Below are 15,064 nucleotides of genomic sequence, written 5' to 3' on the forward strand. Positions count from 1 at the left end.
AACATTTACTGTAAAAAAAGAATAGGCAACATTATGCCAGGAAAACAAGTGAGATGAACTATTTTGACAATTACCATATTCCTGTTTACCCTCAACATGTTTACATCTCAAGATCCAATCAATATCCCAAATATTAGCCTTTTAGATTTCTTGAATTTCTTTCGGATGTTTCATACGCAAATGTTTTAACGGGAGATATTATGTATTGTTTAGGGTCCTTGCCACAACGAGAAAAATTGGCATAGCAAATTGAACATGTAGCTCGACTTGAATCGCCTTCTTTTGACTGAAAGTTCTGCCAAACAACACTTTTTTTGCACACAAGTTCCATTTTCACTTTCTCTCAGCCTACTGCATTGAACGGTTTACCTACATAAACACCTTCCCGTAATCAACGGCGGCTGCATTTTGTTGACCAGCGTAGCGCTGGTGGAAACCGAACCCAGTCAAAAAGCCCAATATTTGGCCGAATCTGAAACCGAATCCTGGATTTGGTGCATCCCTAATAAAAAGGCAACAGGTTAGTTCACCTGTCTTAATTTTTTTTTATGATGTCAGAAGAAGAGGGAGAGTTTAAAGGAAAGGTGGAATCCGGAGAGAACAAAGGAAGAAGCTAAGGAAGAGGGAGAGGAAGAGGGAGACGAAGAGGGAGACCTGGAGGAAGGGTAGGACATACACAAAGAAGAAGACAACCAAATCTGTGTAACGAAATGTGTGCTACATTTGTGCACCATATAATAAACCACAGACTAACACTGAGGGAGGCTAACGTAAGCAGGTACACGGTGGCATCAATTGTTCGGACATTTCGTCAAGAGCACAGGTGAAAAACGTATCTTTTGTCAACAGAAAATACATAGCTTACTGCATATACTATATTAAGTTTTGGTATCTATTCCTGTATCATTTTACAGTAAGCTACATGTATTTTGTTTGGCCAACATAGGATTGAACGTCGAGAACACCAAGGAGGGAAGGGCCCCATAGTCACACAGGATCAAGAGAGAGAGATCATAAACCTCGTTTTGGCCAATAATGCAATCAGAATTAGAGAATTTCAAGCCCCCAGTGTCAATGATCACCACATTTTCAATAATGTCCAACACGTCTCTCTGTCAACAATAGCCTGTATCCTTAAAAAAAAGTTCTGATGAAACAAGTGCCATTTTAGAGAAATTCAGATAGGGTGGAAGTCCTGCGGCGTGAATATGTGGTGGTATGTTTTGTTCACCGACTGTAGTATTGTGTGTTGCACATATAACCTTTTTACTGTTCATGTAATTTTATTGTATAGCAGACCTACAATAAGTTGATCTACACAATGTGATCTTTTGCTGTATTTCAGAGAGTTTTGCAAATGAATGCGGAGAACGTCCCGCATGAGTTTATTTGAAGCTGGATTTAACCTGAGAACAGTGAGAAGAAGGGGAAGAAACTTCATTGGCCATAGGGCTATTGTCAATGTACAAGGTCAACGTGGGGGTAACATTACCCCTTTGTGCTGCCATTACACAGAATGGGGTCCTCCACCAACTTGGGTTCTTACAACTTAGACCTCATTCTTACATTTTACTGTAAAACAGATTACACAATATTATCACAGCAGCAAACCAAAGGGACCAGATGCAATACATTGTCGTCTGAGACAGTGTAGCTTTCCATTGTTTTGCTCGGTTCACAACTGGTTTCATCAACACCAACAATTTACAGTTCAATACCTTCCACCATACTCCCCCTTCCTAAACCCCATAGATGAGTTCTTCTCAGCATGGCGGTGGAAGGTTTATGATCTCCGGCCCTATGTCCAGATGGCCCTCATTCAAGGTATGGATGAAGCTTGTGATCAAATTGAAGCAGCATCCATACAAGGGTGGATTCGTCACTCCAAGAGTGCCTGGCAAATGAAAACATAGCCTGTGACGTTGAGGAGGCCCTGTGGCCTTTTTGGTACTGAACTGGAAATGTTAACTGGACATGCAATTTATGTTACAGTATTACTGTAAGCTTACAGTACAATGGTATGTTCAGTAATACTGTATGAAAACTGGAAAAAGTTTCAGTTAAAATGTTCAGTATTGACTGACTTGAGGACATGAAAATAAATACATATTTTCATTAATCTACACATTTAGTGTCATATGGTGTTGGTGAATATATTTTTACACTTTCTCTGTGTAAATGGTCTGATTCTGCTTTAAACAGAATCCATATGATTGGTTGGGTTTATGTTATGACAACAAAATACGTTTTTTATGAGACATTGTATAGTTTTGACAAAAGTGTTCCATTTTGCAAATGGGTTAGGGTTAGTGCTACTAGGGTGTTGTGCTACTTTGGTGTAGTGTTGTGCTAATTGTGTGAAGGGGTTTGAAAAACCGGGCCCTGTTTTCAAACTTGTGCTTGAGCAATTGAAAAAAAACTGGAATGAGATTGTTATGTCACCATACATTATATTTTTGGTCTTTGTGAAGCAGGCCATGACCCTAGCATGATGTCCTCTAAACAGCCTTCTTGTGCCAAGTTCCATAGCACTTCCTGTTTGGTGTTAAGCACAGGGTGACAGAACAAGTGGTGCCAGTTATCGGGAACTTCATGTAGCACAAATCGCAACGGCGTTTCTTCTCACGCACATCCAGGTCAGCAGTGATTATCTCTGGCAGGTGGGCAAAGATGCTGTCGGGAGTAGAAGATGCTCCAAAGTCAGCAAGCTCTTGAATGAGTAGCTCTCTGAAGGCAAGCTGTGTAATATGCCCCTGTTCTTAGCCACCTGCTGCTTAAGGATAAAGGCATTCAGAGCTGCAACGTCAACAAAATCATAGAAGAACGTCTTGTCTTGTCTTTCCTTGTCTTGCCGAGAACACTGTCGTAGGCTACCAGCGCGTCTGACAGGTCAGCAGCTCTTGTTTGCTCCTTACTCTCCTTCACAGCAGCAAGCCTGCAGATGTTATCCCCACCGAATGATTTACAGTGTGAAATTTTGTTTTAGGCCAATCTTAGCTTTTGAGACCATCTTTCATTCTCTGACAGGTTTCTTGCTGGCTGACAATAAATCCTGCAGGCCTCGACGATGCTAGAGGAAAGAGGTTGGATTTTGCAGAACCTGTCAAAACCTGCCCCACCTGCAGAACCTGGCTGGGTGTTGAGATGGCACCAGATACTACATTTACATTTATTCATTTAGCAAATGCTTTTATCCAAAGCGACTTCCAAGAGAGAGCTTTACAAAGTGCATAGGTCACTGATAATAACAACAAGATAGCCCCCAAAACAAAGAAGCACACATTATGAACAACCAAAAAATAAGTGCCAAAGGGAAGAACCATAAGATCATGGAGTTAAGCAAGTTACAATTAAACAACATGAATCTCTAAGTGCAAGTGTACCTGAAAAAAAAAAGAAAAAGATTAACTAAAATAGAATATTTTGCAGCGAATACAACAGTTTAAATCAGTTGCCACTAACCAACAAGAGCAATACGTCTCTGAGCAAGAGTCATTGTGATCCTTGAGGAAACTAGCATTGGGTTCAGCAAATATACTAACAGGAGGGGGAGTTGTAGACTCTGGGGGGTAGGAGGAGGAGCCATTGGTGTTCTGGTAAGGAAAAGGAGCTTCCTTGGAAATTGCTCCCAAATATCATAGTGAGAGTCCTGGTCATTGTTAGGGGTCCAAATAAGTTTGGTTAGAACACCCGTTTACAATGTTGAAATAGTCACCAGAATTGTGAATACACACAACAATTTAATTGTTCTGTCTATACAGTTAGATCAGTTCATATAACAAAAAAAGCATAACTTTAAAACAGGCCAGAACACTAATACAAAGTGGTGACCAAAGAGTAGTTTTTTTACTCACCAATCTACAAGAGCAGCCAGTATGTCCAGAAACATATCTTTATTGCTGGAGTATAAACTGTGATAACTCTCCAGCTCTTCAAAGTCACTCTCTTGTTTTTTCTTTTAGATGTTTGTGTTAGCTTTTTTTTGTAAGTTAGATGCACCAGACAACATCTAGCTTGTTCTCCTCGCTTACACTATCGAGCAGTGTCCGTGCCCGTGATGCCCATGCCTGTAATGCAAGTGATGAAGACTTTGGTAACAGTAGTCGATTTGGTATTAACTTAATTGGAGTTCCTGCACACCTCTGAAACTCGTTTTAAAGTTTGTATACAGAAATGACTTCGCATCCACATAGATTATCAGAGACAATTTTCGTTTTGGTAAAATATTGTTCTACTAAAATACTGTTCTATAGCTACATATTATCAAATAAAAGAGAAAGAGAAAGCTTGATGGTCTGGAGCTCTTCTGCTGGATCCAGAGACTTTCAAAATGAGAGGCACACTGAAAAAAAACATCTACCACAGCATTTTTCAGTGTTTCACAGCATGTGAGGCTGTGGTGGAAGCTCCAGGCTGTGTCACAACTAACCTAGACGAATAGAAAAAATCATGAAAATGCCAGCACTGTCTCCAGACAGTCTCAGTGGTTAAGGAGGTGTTGATGATTGAGGAAACGTCTAATATGTCAATATGTAATTGTCTGTTAGGGTATGCACATTTTAAAGTTAGTCAGACTTTCCTGGTGCATTCCCTCCCATCATATCAAACTGATTCCCCACTCAGGAAAGAGCCAACCACATAGTTCTTGGCTGTTCTACAAGACCACTCTGCTTCTCTCCCTACCTGCCAAGCTTCTGTTCTTTGTCCTCCTGGTGAGGAGTCTGCTAGAGGCAGTGAGCACACAGCCCTACCCCAGCTCAGAGCCATGCTGAATAAACTTCATGCTGTACCGCCTGGGGGTCAGAACACTGGAGCTCCGTGAGACCGCGGGTGGAGGGGGGGCAGCCTCCTCCTGGGCCTGGTCAGGGCTTTATGGGGCTGATGGGAAGTAAGAGGGGGTGGTACAAGCGAGTCGGGCAGATGCTCAGGAGACCAGGGTGATGGGTTGCAGAGAGAAAAAGAGAGGCTAGGAAAGGCTGGGCAGATGGAGGAAGAAGAGAGAGCATGCGAGCTGCAGTTTGTCAGCCCTCATGAAACCTCTGTATGTTCCTTCCCTGCGTAGATGTGGAGGCAGGGCAAGGTTGATGTATCTGTAAAGCCTCTTATTTGTGCCCTAATGAATACCATTACTTGACTCTAGGGAACTGTTAAGGATGGCTGTGACCTTTGTGGTGCTCATGATGAAGAGATGCTATCAGGTATCTGTCCTACTGAGTCTGTGACAGCTGCAAGAAGCTTGATGATAAGGAGGGGATGTTGAGTTACAGGTGGGGAATGCCTTACATCCTCATCACCTTGAATGTGAAAATACAAATTACAAACCAAACATCTTGTGTGAAAAGGCCAATGAAGTTCTCCAGGAGGAAAAAGGAAAGGATTCAGAGGTCCTGGCTAACGGTAGTTTGAAGTTGAATAACATTGTTTCCAATGGGAACACAATTGAAGGAAACAGGAAACACAATCTGTTGTAGGAAGTATGGCACGGATAGCTAAGTACTTGCTGTCCAAGCTGTTTTGAAGGAATCAATTTGCTAAAGCCTTGCGTTGCTGGATGAAGCTTTTGCTTGAGGTTTGTCACACCTTACTGTGTGTGATATAAGATGAAAAGTAAGGGTCCAGATGTGACCTGATTGGTAGTTTCTGATGGTTGGATGTAAAACAAACAGTGGTCCATTGTTCCCTCTCTTCTCCTTCAAGCTCCCCTTCTTCTTCTTGGGTTCTTCTGCTCTGTTGAACAAAGTGTAATAAAATGCCTTCTAACTGAAAGATAAATACCTTCATTTTGACGGTTACCCGTCTCTCCCTTTATCTTGGTCGTAAAGCAGCTTTCAAGTGGTTGCTTAGTGGTCCTATATACGTAATTGCAGGTTGCTTGTCCGTTCTGTCTCTTGCCCACACGCTCATTAAACATGCAGCACCTGAAAGGCCTCTGCCCACCCCATCTAAATAATTCACACACAGCACAATCTTCATTCCATTTACTTTTCATGGGGCATCCGTGCCCAGGAGAATGCAAGCCTTCTTAATGATCAACCCTACAACGTCGCCCTCATTCTTTTCCCGTTATTAATCTACATTAATGTGGCCGCTTGTAAAATACAACCTCTGTGTTTGTGTTCTTTCAGGTTTATTTTTATTTTTATGGACTCTGAATGAGCTCAAGTTAATTAGCATTGTTAGGATGTTATTTACTTAGCTGAACAGCGGCAGCGTTCACCACCATCCTCAGTGAATAATGGAGTCTTTTATTAGAGCACATGTATGACTTACAAGACAAATCCAAGGTCAGCTCATAGGATGATGGAGAAGCCTGCCAGCATGACTACACAAACTGCCCCAGCTGCCTCGTGTTAGGTGCTTCAGCAGTGACATTTTCAAATCGTCGAACACTATTGGCTGTACCAACACTATTAATAAAGACGTTGCTAAAACTTTGGACGGTTTCTCTGTTGTCCTTGTGACAGCATCTTCTCCGATAACCCTTATTTCGTCCCAAGTAAAGCCATTTAAACAAAGGTTCCATCTAGAAACGTTTCTTCAATTAAATGTACTGCCAAGAACAAAATAATGCTGTAATTTTTGGGGCTTCATGTCCCACAGGGACAACCAAAGAATCTGTTTGTAAGCCAAGACAAGACCACTTTTGCTCACAGTGTCAGATTGAGGACTGCTCATCTCTGTGCGGAGTCACCCGCCTGGGTGATGCACCACTCTCATTTCTCCCATAACGTTATTAAAGTTGGGGCCTTGAGGCTGCAGTTTTAGAAGAGGGTTATTATTTCAAGCTCCCCGACAAAATAAATCAAACCTTTATCAAAGTCCGAAGTCTCTATGAACTGTGTAATCAAATTGAACAGCGTTGCGGGCTAGTGTCGCGTTAGTATTCTATTAAATTGAGCTATTTCAGAAGGAGATGGCTTGAAAGTAACCCTCTCGCCAGTACATGGCTGTTAGAAGACAATTGCGCCTAGCCCCATCAATTTGGAGGTGTAAAGCAGTTCTTTCAAGGGATTCTTTTCTCTGAAGGTTCTTTCTCTCCATTACTTCCAAAAGGCCATCGATATCATGAGTTAATGACTGCAAAAGAATCTCACTCCGACATCTAGCACCTTTTCCTTGCTGGGTAGTGTCACGTCTGTGCATGTCCGCCGTTCTTCCGGAGGGCGACGCATATCTTAGGAAACCCCTTCACCTTTCACCTGTCACTGATTTCCTAAGGACAGGAAGGCCCTCCTCATTCACTCCATCATGGATTCTCATGAGCACATGTGAACTGAAGTAGGTGAGAACGCTGCTGCCGTGAATTACTGTTTCTTTTGTCTGATTTGGGGAAATACCTTTTTTTCGTTGGGGGATTATATCATGGACTATACTTAGTGCTCCGCTCTGGAAAGCTCACATTAGCCAGATAACTTTTATTTGTTTTTGTTTCCTTGTGGATTACCCTTTGTTGATTATATTGCCTGCTCTGTTCCGAGGAGAACCCAGGATCAATAAACTTGTTGAACATTTCACCTGCATTCTGCGCTTGTGCTTCAGACCTAGCCTGATAGGTAGTGCTCAGTAATTTCGTCCATTCACCAGTTGCTATGCCATCTTGCAAGTGTAGGGACTGAAAATTCAACTGAGAACTTTTACCTAAATACATATGACTATGTTACTTGGCATTCATAGAAGAAGATGAACATGTAAATTGGCAGTGATAGAAAAAAACCTTGTCAATCTTTCCTGATAGCATTTTGAATGTTCAGAGAGCAGTGAAATAGGCGTCTAGCTCTTTCTGAGGGTGTTTCTCCAACATTCAGAGAAAATGTATTCCCCAAACCTATTACTATTGCTGTATTACACATTGCTGTAATGCAATTTCTGAGCAACAATATCTCTCCCGCTGGTCTGTCTCTCTCCTTCTCTCTGCTCTCTCCATTTCATTCTTACCCCCATCTCTCTCTCTTTCTCTCCGGGCCTCTCTCTATCTTTTTCTGCATTTCTCGCTCAATCCATCTCACCCACTTTCTTCCTCTATTCTCCTCTTACTTTCTCACCGCTCTCTCTCAGGGGTCGGCGTAACGGTCTTCAGGCTGTGATTTGGTGAAAGCTTCTTGCAAGCCTCTGCTTTTCCATTGAGCCAGTCCCAGTTGAATAGCAACCCGTCAGGCAGTAGGGAGGATGAAGTGTTTCTGCTGTTATGGTCAATGAAGGAGATGACAGTGTATTTGAAAATATGCTGATGGCTCCACTTGAGGAAAAAAAGCAATCCTACTGAATTTCGAAGAGTCCTTGAGGCTGCTGCCAAGGTTTACCAATCTGGATTTTCATGGGATTTTGTGTCCTCTGTGATATCAGGTCATTATAGTGATACAGTTCATATGAGGATGATAAGGGGGGTAAACGTGTGTGAGCATTATTGTCATGCTGTCCTGTCTATCATATCAGGTAACTGTGGTGCCATTAGTCAGTTGAAATGCTTTCCCCTTTCAAAAACACACATTTAAAACCAGTGGGTGGTTGTGTTTTAGATATGATGGGGTGGTTGGAAAGAGGATAGGTAAAGGATAGGGTGGAAGGGAGGCAGAAGAAAAAGGAAGAGTAGGAGAAGATGAAGATGATGAAGAGGATAGAGATAGAGAGATGCATGTTGCTGGAGACTCTAGCAGACCGTACAAGTACTCTGTCTCTTTCTTTGTCATTAGGAGACAGGGTGTGTGGGGGTGTGTGCATTACATGCTATTTAAAGTAGACAGTCTTTGAACTTTTCATGCAAGCTCAAAAGAGTTTAGAGGTAGTTTTACATACCTGAGTTGGAAAACCTAGTCTTCTTTACCTTCATACTGCTAATTAGCTTCAGGAGACATGGCAGTGACTGTACTTCTCGTTCAAAGAGATACACTTCGATGCGACTGCTCTGCAGTGCCTATCTCACGGTAATGAGCAGGGCTGATAACCCCAGTTTGACTCATTCCCACTTTATTTTTTCATGCCGTCACATTTAGAAGAAAGATCAAAAAATGGGGTATGTGCTTTAAAGGTTTGTCAGATTCAGGAGAACACAGGCAGCGATCTGTAACTGCTGTGTATTAGGAGGAAAACATTGATTTGCTAGTGTGAGGTCGCCCATCCCTCCTACACACACACACACACACACACACACACACACACACACACACACACACATGCCATTGGTGAGTGGCTCAAATTGTGCATTTAGTTGGTGATAAATTAAGACGTAAAAATAAATAGGTCTTCATATTCATTCATGTTCATCAGACTCACGCTACGTACTAAGATTTTACGAATTTGTTTGAAGGAAACAAAGAACTTAATCTATATTCAGAATCAATTATACAGTATTTACAACAAGGAAAATTATTTTTTTCTGAGATCAGTTGTACTACGCCATTACAAGGCATGTTTGAAAAGACTGTTGTGGTTACCCCAGTCAGCATGCTAAGCGCTGTGTTGAAAAAGCAGATAACGAATGCTTAGTAACCTTGTCCAAGTAAAGGTCTACACCTTAGTGTCAAGTGCAGGTTTGATTTGCTTGGTTTCTTCTTCTCTACTGGCCCACTCGTACAGCCAGCCAGGATATGAGTCAGCTGCTAAATCAGTGGAAGAAGCAAAAAGGAACAAGTGAGTTGGAATCTGATTTTATTATTTCATCCTCGGAGAGAGAGCGATGGGGAAGAGGACAAGATGGAAGAAGTAGAGGTGAGAAGGAGGGGAGAGAGAATAGAGGAGGGGGGTAGTAAACCAAAAATCTCCTCTCCGGCAATCAAAGTACCCTCCCTGTGGCACCTCCTGCTCACATTCCGTGAGTTATCTCTCTCTCTCTCATGCACACATGCACACACATACAAACAGACACACACACACACACATGCACACACAGTCTGAAGCAGACAAAGAGACAGACACACACATACACACACAGGTGCATAAAAGTGTCTCCTGATAACCCTCCTGTGGCAAGGCCTACCTTGTATCGGCACTGTTGTCAGAAGCACAAGCAGCCCTGAGACATGTGAGAACAGGATCTCATCCCTCAGTTCAGCACATGCCTGCAGTGTGTGTGTTTCTCTTAAAGTAATCAGTAAGTAATGTTAATTTTGACCTGATACTATATTTTGTGTCTGTGTCTGACCATTTTTCTCTATGTTCTTTTTCTTTCTCTCTCTTCTTCTTTCTTGCCTTCTGCGTCTGCTGATCTCAGTCATTCCTTTCTGCAGCTTTTCTCCCCTCACTCTTTCTCTCTTTCTCTCTCTCTACCCCCCCCCCCCCCCCACACACACACACACACACACAGGCTATTATTGTAAACTTGGCAGATTCGGGTAGATAAAAGAGTCAATTTCCTTTCCTTCGCTGAACTGAACTAATTCCATTTAAGGCTCCCAGAGTCCTACATGCATGTCTAGAATGCTGTGCTGATCTGGCCCCTCAGCCACAGGCCTCCAGCCCCTTGACCCCTGTCCAGGTGTGACAAAGAAAGAAAAGGAAGAGGAGGGGACACACTAGATTGACAAAAAAGGAAACAAAACATTACAAAACAACATCCTTTTTATGCTTTGACAAATATAGTATGTTCTGTGTTTTCCATAGCCATAGCGGGGAATGCTCAGTTGGAACAGAACAAAGGATAAAACCATAAAACTGTTGGTTTGCTGCCATGTTTTGTGATCCAGGAGGTGCAACAACAAGCTGTGTGACTGGGGCGGGGAGTTTAACCGCACAATGAAGATGCAGCTCAATGCACTCACACTACATATACAGAATGGACAGGCTTCAGGAAAGAACCAAGATATTTTGTTCTCATGCCTTTGTGTCCATATGTGAAAATAATGTTGATTAATGCCTTTGAAATATTGATGATAAACTGACACTATTTTAACATTTGTTTTAGTGAAAACTGGGATGTTCCCACGATGCTTTGGCACAGTGTCATGGCTGGTTATCATGGTTGATACAGGCCACACTGGCCTGTTTTTTTGTGCTAGATTTTTGTAAGCAGTTAGTGGTTGAAATAATACATTATTGATATATCAAAGAAAAAATTGAAATAGGTTGAGAGAACTTGTGTGTGATTGAGAAAAAGATCAGTATCAGATGGCTGAAAATGAAGACATTGATGAAACCCCCAATCAATGGATAAAGAGAGAGAGAGAGAGAGACAGAGAGAGAGGAGGGGAGGAGAGAGAGAGAGGGAAAGAGAAGATGGTGCGATCCATCGATCCAAAGCTGACTCTTTTCCTATCCAACAGTTCAATATCAGACCATTCTCAGTCTGTTAGCAGTGGAGGTGTTTCTTGGCATACATGATACTACTCTGGGAAACATTTTTCCATGGATGTGTTTGTTTGAAGGAATGCTGCCAAATCTTTCAAGTAGCAGAAATAGGAGCACGTGGATGTACTTTCATTATTGTATGTATATTTTTTTATGTGCCACAATTGTGAGATGTAGGCCAGGATACAACAGGTACATATAATAATATACAATTAAAAACAGACACATCTTGTCTTCTGTACACGTTTATTTACAAAATGTATTAAAATTCTCTGTACAGCCCCTCACCAACGAGGGTCAGTTAATTAGTCGCACACATGCATTTCTTTTACTCTACTAAGATGCTGGGTGAATTTCTCTCAGCTGAGGTGAGGTTTTACAAAAAAAGGTAATTTGGCTGACCAAAGATCCTAACCAAGGGTTGCCTTCCTACTGCATACCTAATGTGACGTGAGAAGTAAAGCTTCTTAAGCAATAACCAATTACACATGCAATTTCTTTATAAAAACTTCGGAAAAAAAGATCACTCAGTTGTGTGAAACCTTCACATAAATAAATAGCCTTTCGGTAAATGTACAACGTTTCTTTACAATTTAGTTCTCTCTCCTCTCCTTTTTCTTCATTTTTTTTTGTATAAAACTATCTTTCTTTTTACGTGATTTTTATGGTCTTCCTAAAACCTATGGAATCACAGTCTTTTTAGAGAAAAGGAGTTGTTACAGCAATATGGAAATGTGCTAAGCTTTCAATACACTCCCTGTAATAACCTTGTAAAAATCTATTTTCCATAATTATATTTATTCATGTTATTAATTTTCATTTACCAAGTAAATTCACCAAACACTATAATGCTTATGAAAGAAAAATCAAAGCAAATAACAGCTCATTGTAAAATGTGCAATTGTTTAACAAAATGCCAAGGTAATTCAAAATACTACCATTTAAAAGCCATTACTGTTATCCTGTTATTGGATTGCAGTTAATCTACATTTAAATTCTGCTTGTTGTTTGGTTTAATTTCATGTACAGAAGTCTTTTGAAAACCTTCCATATTTTACACATCTTAAATCACAAACTTATTGTTTACCTAGAGGAAAAACCTGGGGCCTGTTCCATAAAGGCCGCTCAAAAAAGCTAGACCTAAAGTCCTAAACCAGACTTGAATAAGTTTAATTAGTCAAGCGGGGCTAAAGCGGTTCCATAAAGGCCAATTTCAGCTCACGCAATCCTACTAATTCAAGTCAGATTTAAGTAGTCAAGCAAATTGCGCGTGCACCCAATTCTTAAACAGCCCGAGAGGTTAAACATGGATCATACAATCCACCATGGCAAATGCAATGCACACGGCCACGTGACTTCTTCCAGATAGAACGTTCCCTTTAAATCGTGTACAATGACAACTCCCTCAACCACCGCTTCAATCCCCCAAAAAATGACACGCCATGATTGACGTCGTGAACGATAGGCTACATAGGAGGACCTTTTTAGACCTTTACTTCGTTGATTAAAAAACACCCTCTAAACTCATCTTAATCGACTTTTTTGACATTGTTTAAAATAAATAGCCTACTATTAATCAATATCCAGTACATGGTTTTTGTGTCGGGGAAACGGAAGGTGGATCGTTCGTTTTGCAATTGTAGGCTACTGTTAACAATTATACTGCTATGATAATTATACTCGGATAATTTAGATTGAGATATAGGCCTATGCCTGATGCCTAAACATTTGAAATCACAAACTAACATCCATACATTTAACGGCTATAGTGTGTAGCCTATCAAAGCATTGTTCATCATTGTTTAATGCATTAGGCTAAATGTAGCTATATGCTATTTAAGTTTATTTTCTATCAATGTTGAATATATTGAACTGATGAGAATAAGAAAAATGGGAATATAAGTGGTAAATCATCGTTTTCCAATTAGGGTCAGTGTTACAGGAACGTCTGCTTAAGCACCAAGTCACGCTAAGCCTGACAGTTAGTCTGACCCTGACCAGACTAGTTTCGCAGCATAAGTTGCCATAGTAACCGAGTTCGAACTTCGTTGAGCTAGCTTTATGGAACCGAATGAACTAGAAATTAGTCCGACTAACTGACATAAGTCTGGCTTATTCGGTAAACTACCTTTATGGAACAGGCCTCTGCTTGCTTTGCAGAGAGCATCAACCCTTTAAAACAAACAAACAAACAACATAAAACTGACGGCAGTATTGGAAGTGCAAAAAGTGGCTTATTCCAGTTTATGTGAAGCCAATTGTTGCATCTTATGATCTCTTTCACAAGACTTTGTACCATATTATGTTTTCAGATTCTCAGCAGCACCAGAGCTTAAAAGAACAACTCAACAACAATCCCTCTGTCTAACAGCAGTCCTATCAACAAATTATCAATTACAATAAGATTCCCCTGTCCTTTATAACAATAACAATATTACTGCCAGTATTTTACAACAATACAAAAACAGTCTCCTAACAGACTTTAATACATTGCTTTGAAGAGGACATAATAAACCTATTGTCAAACACATTTAACCAGTGAAAATATGTAATCAGAAGGAGAATGAAGGCTAATCTGATCACATTTTCTGGGCAGAAAACCAATTTATCGCTTGTCGTTTCAGATTCGTCTTCTGGTTCGGCACTTCCAAATGTGCTTAGGTTGCAAGTGATGGCTTTACTTCTCTATCTCTCTTTCATCGTATTTTCATCATCCACACATTTATGATAAATACTTATATAAACAGATTACAGTGTATGAGCACTCTTTTCCATGTGAGTTTCAGGCAAAAACAAACAACAAAATAAAAAGGGCTTCTGATGAGTTGCATTGTTCAGACTCTGGTGTTCGTATAAGGCACTGAAGGGAACCAATGCAAATCTTCACAAGACTAGTCCTGCCGTGTCATCGCTGCAGATTATCGTGCCATGTCCGACCAGTTAGGATTGGCCAGGAAGAGGATAACACTCTTCCCCTTTTAGGGATTTTGTTGTATCATGGGTTTATCAAAGCCGGGCAAGGATAAGTGAGTATCACTCCTCAGACCTGCGTAGTTAGAGAAAAAGCACACAGATGCAATGCTTATTATTGGCTGTTTTGATGTAATGTGTTAAACTTATCTCAATGTACTGTAGCTGATAATTTTGCAAACATGACACAAGGAAATGTTATTAAATATATATCACCATAATCATAGGCAAATCCTTATAATTATGGGGTCTTTAACAATAGTCATCTGAGATATCTCACCATTCCAGTTTAATCCTTTGTCTCTATTTTATTTCACAGATTTACTGAGCACACTGTGTCAGTTGTGTGCAACAATGGTGTACTATTTCAGTGGTTAAATGTTAGAAAAGTAGACTTTAAAGTGTTTCCTACCCTTATATTTTCACGCTCTCTGTTCCATAGACGTTGTAGCCTTCTCTGTATGTGGCAAAGTTCTGGGTGTTGGTTGTAGGAGTAGGCTTAAAGTTCTGGGCATTCTTTGCCAGTTTCAGCCGTTTGGTTTCGGCCCTTGATTTGTAACAAAACTCTATTAGGGCCACCATCATGGCCAGCCCCAGCCCTCCAACCAGGATATAGAAGACTCCAGCCACATTGCTGAGGCTCAGAGCACTAGTCTTGTCCTGAGAAGACCAAAGATCACAGTTAGAGGATTGCAGTGGAGAGACGGAAGTATAGCACAACCTAACCTCTAAAAACCTTAATAAAATCCAATCAAGTCATTTCTATCTATAACGCATGCTATACTTGCACTTAGAAATAATAAGATAAGACAAA

At 40.8% G+C, this 15,064-nt stretch overlaps 1 protein-coding gene across 1 annotated transcript in view; it reads right to left on the reverse strand.

Annotated features, from left to right (window-relative positions):
- Positions 1-11,522: 11,522 nt before the first annotated feature.
- Positions 11,523-15,064, reverse strand: part of LOC146302845 (glutamate receptor 3-like) — an 81,627-nt gene continuing 78,085 nt past the window's right edge. The window contains exons 15-16 of the mRNA XM_084697315.1: positions 14,663-14,910; positions 11,523-14,326 (exon numbers count right to left, since the gene is read on the reverse strand). Of these exons, the coding sequence (XP_084553441.1) occupies positions 14,665-14,910 (246 nt within the window). The 3' untranslated portion in view covers positions 11,523-14,326; positions 14,663-14,664. The remainder of the gene's footprint in view (positions 14,327-14,662; positions 14,911-15,064) is intronic.

This window comes from Hypomesus nipponensis, chromosome 1, assembly GCF_054491055.1.
Source record: "Hypomesus nipponensis isolate SF chromosome 1, ASM5449105v1, whole genome shotgun sequence".
Taxonomy (NCBI): Eukaryota; Metazoa; Chordata; class Actinopteri; order Osmeriformes; family Osmeridae; genus Hypomesus; species Hypomesus nipponensis.